This window comes from Geospiza fortis, unplaced genomic scaffold (genome assembly GCF_000277835.1).
Source record: "Geospiza fortis unplaced genomic scaffold, GeoFor_1.0 scaffold218, whole genome shotgun sequence".
Taxonomy (NCBI): domain Eukaryota; kingdom Metazoa; phylum Chordata; class Aves; order Passeriformes; family Thraupidae; genus Geospiza; species Geospiza fortis.
Window position 1 is genome coordinate 158223 of NW_005054524.1, and position 8137 is coordinate 166359.

Below are 8137 nucleotides of genomic sequence, written 5' to 3' on the forward strand. Positions count from 1 at the left end.
CATCCCATCCCATCCCATCCCATCCCATCCCATCCCATCCCATCCCATCCCATCCTTCACTTTGTGGGGGGTTAGGAGATGGAGTTGAGGTGTGGGACAGGTATCAGTGCTGTCCCAGACCCCTCCCTTGTGCTTGGGGTTCCTCAGTGCTTTCCAGCATCCTGTGGCAGGAGGGACCTTCTGCCTCACTCATGGGATGGAAACACTGCTGTGAGCAGTGAGTAAGGGGGTCATGCTCCTGACAAGTGCTTGGATATGCTGGACCGTTGAAAATAACCTGGGACATCTCCTATCACCTGTGCACAGCCCCTGGGACCACAACAGGCTCAGGGAAGGGGTCTCCTGGCTGGCAGTGTCACCTTGAGTCCTGCCTGGGACACTGTCCCAGGCTTTAGAGAGGATTGGGACAAGCTGGCCCTTAAGGACCATGTCATGGGACAACAGACAGCAGCTGGGCTCTCATGCCAGGAGCACTGGGATCTGGATCCCTCAAGGCAGAGGCTGTGGGGTTTTGGGACTCCTGCCCAGCACACCCAATCCACTGCTCCTCACCGTGTCCCACTTGGCCCTGGCCTTCTCCTCCTCGAAATGGGCGAACTCACGGCGGTCATGGATGGTGATGAGGAGCTTCCATATGAGCAGAGCAGCAAGGCCGATGAGCAGGATGGCACCTGTCACCGAGAGCAGGACCACCAGGACGTCTGGCCCCTTTGGACAGTCTGGAGCAGAGAGGAGGGCAGGGTTGCGGGGAGGTCAGCACCCCCAGGGCAACTTAAATCAGCTCTGGGGCTACCTGGCCATGGGTACATGGAGCTCCTTTGGTCTCAGGAGGGCATCATCCTCCTCTGCCAGCAAGCAGGAGCCTCTACCCTGAGCACAGCAGGCTCTGTGAAGGAGGATCCCATCCATGGGGCACCTGTGCCACAGTACTTGAGCACCTGTATGTAGGGTGGTGGTCTGCACCCAAGCCTGGAGCTAGATCAGGAGCATCACAGGTCCCACCTGCAGTGGGGGATGACACCAGAGACCAAGTCCTTGTGCTTGTGAAGTTTGCTCCAAACCACCAGCCCACTGACACAACCCCCACCAGCCGCTGGCTGTGTGTCAACACTGAATTGGCAAATGGGGGCAGGGAGATCCAGTGTGAGCCTCTGTAGCTCCTGCTCCCCCTGCACAGTGCCCTGGGCCATGTGGCCACCCCAGCCTTCGCCCTGCCTCTCCTCTCCCACCTGGCTGTGGGGCTGGGAAGTGTGGGCTGTACCCTGCCCATGGCAGACAGCTGCAGTGAGGAGCAGGTGGCTGCTATCATGGTCCTGCTTCTGAAGGATCTGCAGCCACACAGCCCCAGGCTCAGCTGAGGTCAGTGGAGACCCCGGGGCTGCTGATGGAAGCCTCCTCTTATCTGCTTCCCAAGAAAAATCACCTCCACAAAGTCAAACACAGGATGAGGGTGGTGGGGAGGTTGAACCCCCATCCTTGGTCTCAATGAGGGTATGAAATAACTTAGGAAATGTGATACCTGAGAGGCAGGAAATCATGGCCCGCTGGCACTGAGCAGGGGACAAAGAAGTTCTTTAATCCCTCTCAGCCCCCAGCCATGGTGCCCCATGAGCCTGGCTGGGGTGGGAGGGAGAAAGGGAACTCAGCATCCTGCCCCCCTCCCCCCCCCCACCCCCATCAGCACAGAAACCCAGCACAGTACATTCTGCAGTCCCCAGCCTAAGCATGGCAGCTGGGTCTTACCAGGCTCCTCGATGACATGGAGGATGGACTTGCCACTGGAGTCCTCGTAGTACTGGAACCTCATCACACAGTCATTCTCATCCTTATAGGTGCAGTTCACAGCATCCTTGCCCCTGTCACCTGCCAGAGGGAGAGGCTCAGGGTCCCCATGCTGAGGGGTGCATACACAGAGGGAAAGCATGTGGCATATGCTGCCCCCTGGATTTCCATGTATTAGGACAGGGGTTGGGTCTCCTCTTACTCAGTTCTTGCACCGTCTCAATCTCGTCACGGCACATGCGGCTGCAGGACTGCTGCTCCATTAGCTTTCCCCGCTCAAACTTCTTGCATTCCACACAATCCCTGTGGAAGAGGAGGGAAGTACCATGAGCTTTTCCAGGCTCTCCTCAGGCAACTGTCACACCTTTCAGTTTCAGGTTGTGGAAATCACAGCAGTCCCAACCCTACTGGGCTGCAGATAGTGAGAGCTCCTGCCACCAGTGCTGCCAGCTCCATGATGGGATATGACCCTTCTCAGCTCTCTGCCAGCTCCCCTGAATTCCACTGAATATGACCTATCCCAGCTCTCTGCCAGCCCAGAATGAGGTATGACCTGTCCCAGCCCTCTGCTCTTTCTCACTTTTTGATGGTGCAGGCGTCTGGGCAGGTGGGGCACTTCTCACAGGTGTCTCCGTAGGAGCCGGGCTGGGTGCACTCGCAGCGGCCGCACACACAGGAGCCGTGGCCGCTGCACACCAGCCCATTACTGGACATGCAGGTGTCAGTGCGCGTGGTGCAGTTGCAGTAGTCTCCTGTCCAGTCTGAGTTGCACAGACAGTCCCCACAGCTGCACTGCCCATGGCCTGGGGACAACCAAAAGGTAACAGAACTCTAAGTATCTCCACAGAGCCTGTTAGCAATTCCCCATATGGATGCCTATGACCCAGAGGTGCAACTCATCCTCTGTGGGCACTGCAAGGCAGACTGGCCACCTAGGACAACTCCTTTGCACTGTCCTTGGGGTGGGACAGTGCAAGGTGTGAGAAGCTCACACCAAACCCAGACCTTCACCATGTGCCCAACACTCCTCCCACCCAAGCAAGAACAAACTCCCACATTTCAGGCTGAGCTGCCCCAGCTCCAGCAGCAGCAACTGGAGATGATCTATCAGATCTGTCTCTGAGCAAGTCAAGTTCTTTCTGTGGCTTTGCATTTCAGATTGAATCAGGACATCTGGTCAAAGCCCCCAAGTCTGACTCCTTTCTCAGGCTTGCACCAGACAGGGAAAGCTGACTGCTGGGAAAAGCCCAACACACGTTCACTGAGACTAGTTTAGTCAGACAGACAGACAGGCATGCTCAAATCTTGCCAAACCCTGGAGCTATTTGGATTGTGGTTTATTTCAGCTCAAAAACGAGACACAGCAAGTGGTGGAAACACTGTGGACCTGCAGGCGCTGACCTGTCCTGAGCCCTGAGCACAGTGGGAGGGACACGTTGGGAATGCTGCTCCCGGCGGGGGATCGGCTGGGCACTGTCCCAGTCATGCCCTTGGAGGCACTGGCATGTTAAATAAATTTATAACCCCATTAATGAGGAACTAGGGCTGAGTCACAGGAAAATAGTGCCACGCTGGGTGACAAGGCATGGAAACAGATGGGTAGGCTGGGGAGAATTGGCTCAACAGGGTCAGAGAGTTCAGGTTAATTAACAGCCCACCCTGGCCAGGAGCAGCTCTTCATTGCCCTTTATCCACCCTGGGGACCTGCAGCCCCTGTTCAAACAGGAACAGGCTCCTTGAGGACACTGACTACTCAGGGTAGGGGAAACCCAGCGTTTCCACCTCCTTTATCAGCAGGCTGTTAAGATAAAGGATCAGTCTGAGCAGCACAGAGGCAGTGTGAGCCATGAAGTTGGCCTGAGCGGCAGGTGGGATCTCAAAAACTCAATTTGGGGACATCAGGGAGCAAGAATTGAGTGTCATCTGGCCCCAGGTTTCACCTCATCCATGCTGGGCTCCAGGAGTGGAATCAGCTTTGGCCACTGATGTTTTCCTGGGGATTTTTGGGATTTCAGCAGGGAAGTGGTGTCTTTTTCTGGCACCCTGTTAGCAGCCACCTATCCTGGGCTTACAGAGGGAAGCTTGGGTTAGGAATGGGAGTGGCTACCCCTCTCCCATTCGCCCCTTAAATCAGTTTTGGGGTGCTCTGCTCCTGGAGATGATGTGCCATAGTTTCATGCTTCATTCCTACTCACTGTCATCTCTCTCACATCCCTTAAATACATGAGATGGGCAAAACACTGCAATTCACTCAGACCTTCAGTGTTTACTGGAGATGTGGGTGGAAGGAACCTTAACCTCTCTTTCCAGTACTGAGAGCAGCTGGACTGGAGAGGAGTCTGGGAGCATGTGGCAGAGATGAATATTAAGGAGGGGAGATGTTGTAAGGCCAGCAAGGAAGGAGGATTTACTTCCCCCACTTTTGCCAATATGAAGTCTTCCAGAACTGGGTGGAGGATAAAACCCAGCTCTCCCCACCCTAGGGTTTCCTCCTGCAGAGCAGTACTTCTGATGTGTTTGAGCTGTATGGTTCAAGCAAGGTCCCTGCTCTGTACACCCCAGAGATGCTTCGCTTGGTCCCCACCAGGCCTCCTTTTTAACCTTCTAGCCCATCCCCACTCCCAGCTCTCAGGCACAGGAGGTGATATCAGTGGCCAAAAAGGTAGTAATTCCCCTTGCATCACTTCAAACCAGGGCTGGTTCAGGGAGATCCACAGCTGAACAAGTCAGAGATGGGGACAACTCACAGGATAAGCCCCAAAATGACTGGTGTCTCCCTTGCCCAGGATCTCAGGCAGCCTAAACAGCCCCAAGCCCAGCACTCACCTGAGCACATCTGGCCCTTGAAGCGAACGCAGGAAAAGTCGTCACACTCGCAGTACTTGCCCGTCACCTTCCCAAAGTCGCTGCTGTGGCACACGCACTGCCCGCAGATGCACTCGCCACGCTGGCTGCACAGGGGCTGGCCTGGCCGGGGGCTGCAGTTGTCCTGCTGGGAGGGGTTGTACTCCTCCTCCGAGCACTCGCAGTGGGAGCCCAGGCGCCCGGCGTTGCAGCGGCACACGCCACACTCCAGAGTGCCGTTGCCATGGCTGCAGGATGGGCTGTTGCTCTCGGCATGGCTCTCACAGGAGCACTCACAGTCGAAGTTCACCACCACTGTCAGGCTGTCCTTGAAGCCCACAGGTTTGATGGTGAAGGATTTCTGCTGCTCCTGGGGGCAGCCCCGCACTTTGGCCTCGATACTGAAGCTCACCTGGAGGGCAAAGGTGTGTCTGGATGTCAGTACCTGCTCCAGTCCATGCCCCAGCTTAAGGAGCACAGAAATGGGAGCCACCAGGTCTCTTTGGGCTCATCAAAGTTTATCAAAGCTGTCTCAGCACAATGTGGGCTAGATAATGTGTTTGCCACAGTAACCAGGAAAATTTTAGGTTCAATATTAGGAAAAATTTCTTCACTGAGAGGTTTGTCAGGTTCTGGCACCGGTTGCCCAGGGAAGAAGTAGAACACTGTCCCTGGAAGTGCTCAAAAACCTGTAGATATGGTGCTCAGGGACATGGTTTAGTGGTGGACCTGTCAGAGATCAGTTAGTGGTTGGACTTGATGGTCTTAGAGGGCTTTTCCAACCCAAATGATTCCATGTTCCTATGCCCTGTGGCCAGCAGTTCAGGCTGAGCTAGAGAGATCACAGAGTTTGCATCCAGTAGATTCAAAAAAGCATTCTCCTCCTTGCACCCACCCTGCTGGACCTCTCTCTCTCTCTAGTGCTGAGATTCCAGGGTCTGTGTCACCTGGGAGGTCATGGGACAAAGCAGATGGTGCTGGTGCAGAGCAACAGATGACCTGGCAGTGCTGCTACACAGAAGGGAGAAAAGCCAAGCCCATGAGTGGGATCCTCACCGTGTCCCCGATCTTGAGCCCCATGCAGGACTTGAGCCCAGGGATGACCTCATCGTTGAGGCAGGTGGCATTGAAGGTCAGGGACAGCTCTTCAGGGAGGTCACGCACCTCCAGCTCCACTTTGGAGCGGATTTTCTAGGGAAGGAAAGAGGACTGATGAAGACACAGCACAGGCTGGGCAGGGCTTAGCCCTGGTGGGGTCCTCCCCTGCCCCCAGCACCACAGTGATGCTCCCATGCACATGGGAAAGGAGCCAAGTGCCCCAAGTCTTTCTCAAGCCTCAGCTGTGTCATTCTCTACAGGGAAAAGCTTTCAAGACAGGAAAGGACAGGCAGTGAACACAGTGATCTCCCACCCTTGGGGTGCCTGCACACATGGATGGAGGCAGATGCTCACAGCTGTTCCAAGGAGGATGCTTGGGACTGGGGGAGCTGACAAATCTGTGGGTTGCTGGCAGTGGGAAGCAGTGGCTGTTTCGTTAGGAAGAGTGCTGTTGTGGGGCCATCACACTGCACACTCACCCCATAGGAGTCCACTATGAGCTGCAGGACGTTGCTGGAGTCTCTGGACAAGGTGCCCACGGTTGTGCCTGGGATCAGCTCGCTGTAGTTCTGTAGGAGTATCATAAACAAGGTCTGTTTGTTATGGGTAAATGTGCCATGGCTGGGTGAAATCCTGTCCAGGAACATGGGAGCTTTGATAGGACAGACCACCAAGCCATGTCCAGCCACCCATGGCCCACCAGACCCCCAGGAGGGTGGCTTTGCAGCTGGTACCTGGTAGAGGCCAACAACTGTATCTGTCACAGCAAAGATCAAGTTGATGTTCTTCTGTGAAAGTTTCTCAGTCATAAGGCCCAGAGAGGGATAGTCCTGGGGAAGAGGAGAGCTATAGCCTAGGAACATGTACACCCTCCCATCTTGGTCCCCACCATGCTCTCCAACCATGGCTGAAACACCTTTCCCATCCCATGGGGACCCAACAGGTGCTCTGGGCTCCGCAACCCCATGCCTGGGTCAGGCTTTACCAGTGTGGTGGTGGCAGAGTAGAAATTATCCTTGTCGATGTGGCACTGGGCATCATTGGGCTGCACGATGCCAGCCAGCCGCCCATCCAGTGCAATGTGGGTCTTTGCGTCCGTGGTGAAGACGAGCAGATGGGAAGCATCATTCCTCCAGCCAATTTTTTCCTGCAGTGAAAGGCAGCTCCCAGTCATGTGTCAGCACATGCTGAGGGCAGCCCCATGTGCCAGCACCCCACTGCTGCCTTTGTGCCAGGGGGTCACGGCTTGGCTGTAGAAACCAACCTCTGCATAGGAAACCAAGGCAATTGCTCTTGCAGAAAAGTGCTGTGGGAGTGTGGAGTCTGGCAGGGGGTCATGGGCTGCTTGTAGGTGAAAGATGAGTTTAATTGGTTAGAGTGTTAATCACCATGGTTAATGACTCAGGGATGCAAGATCTCCAGCAAAACCAAGGTGAAGGCACAGGAAGTGCTGTCCCTTCTGGACTGGTCACTGCAGGGCTGACATCGGATTGTTCTCGAGCACCTGCTCTGCTCCTCTCCCCTACCATGACCTCATGAGAGTCCTTCTCTTCCCTTGACTATTGGGCTGAAAATGTCTCACTTGAATGTTTCACCTTCTCCAGAAATCAGTCATACAACAGCTCAACAAGGCTTATGATCATGTCTGGGAAGGATTGATTGGTCCCTGCCAACACGCCTGGTCCAGCCTGGTGACCCTGTCCTGATGCCAGCCAGGCCTTCCTGCCCCTTACATCACACACGGTGGCCTGGATGATGGCATCAAAGCCGCCCTCAGGAGCATCACGGTTCCGGGAGACACTCTGCTTCTGCACCTCCTCATTGAAGCGAGTCACCTCATCCGTGAGCGACAGGACGTGTTTGTACCCAAACATGGGCAGGCAGGTTTCCCCGATCCTGTAGGAGGAGACAACTCAGGGCACAGGGCTCATTGGGCTCTTCCAGCTCCCATCCCTGCCCTACAGCCATCCCACATCCCATGGTCCTGCCCAGGATGTGCTGGAGGGACCCAATGCTCCCCAAGACCCTGAGGCTGGTGAAAGACCTTTTAAATAAAATTAATGTTGTAGGGATGCTGGGTTCAGGTCAGCTCCCAGCCTCAGTCCTGCTGGGATTTTTAGGAGTCATTTTCTTCCAGCCTCAACATTTCTTTTGAAAACATGATGCAAATTTTGTCCCTCAAGAGCTTTCCCTTGATAATGATATTTCTAATTTAGACCTGCTCCTCCTCCCTGTGTCAGCAGAACACAGAGGTCTAAACCCTGTCCAGAATCAGGCACCCACTTTCTCCACTCCCCTCTTTTCCTCCCAGGCTCAATGTCACTTCTCTGCCTACCCCCCTCCTAGTAGCACAGAGGAACAGGGAATGGGGATGAATTCAGTTCCTAATACCTCTGCCATTCCTCCCTCCTCA

The 8137-nt window shown here is 54.9% G+C and overlaps 1 protein-coding gene across 2 annotated transcripts in view; it reads right to left on the reverse strand.

The window, feature by feature from the left end:
- The window catches only part of ITGB3 (integrin subunit beta 3), a 21298-nt gene that overhangs the window by 667 nt on the left and 12494 nt on the right, over positions 1–8137 (reverse strand). The window contains exons 5-14 of one of the 2 annotated variants that reach the window (XM_005429120.2): positions 7458–7620; positions 6710–6871; positions 6459–6554; positions 6204–6293; positions 5683–5817; positions 4609–5038; positions 2363–2585; positions 1985–2085; positions 1744–1863; positions 553–719 (exon numbers count right to left, since the gene is read on the reverse strand). In XM_005429120.2, coding sequence (XP_005429177.1) covers positions 553–719; positions 1744–1863; positions 1985–2085; positions 2363–2585; positions 4609–5038; positions 5683–5817; positions 6204–6293; positions 6459–6554; positions 6710–6871; positions 7458–7620 — 1687 coding nt within the window. The remainder of the gene's footprint in view (positions 1–552; positions 720–1743; positions 1864–1984; positions 2086–2362; positions 2586–4608; positions 5039–5682; positions 5818–6203; positions 6294–6458; positions 6555–6709; positions 6872–7457; positions 7621–8137) is intronic. The other variant, XM_031063734.1, reaches the window with a different exon arrangement.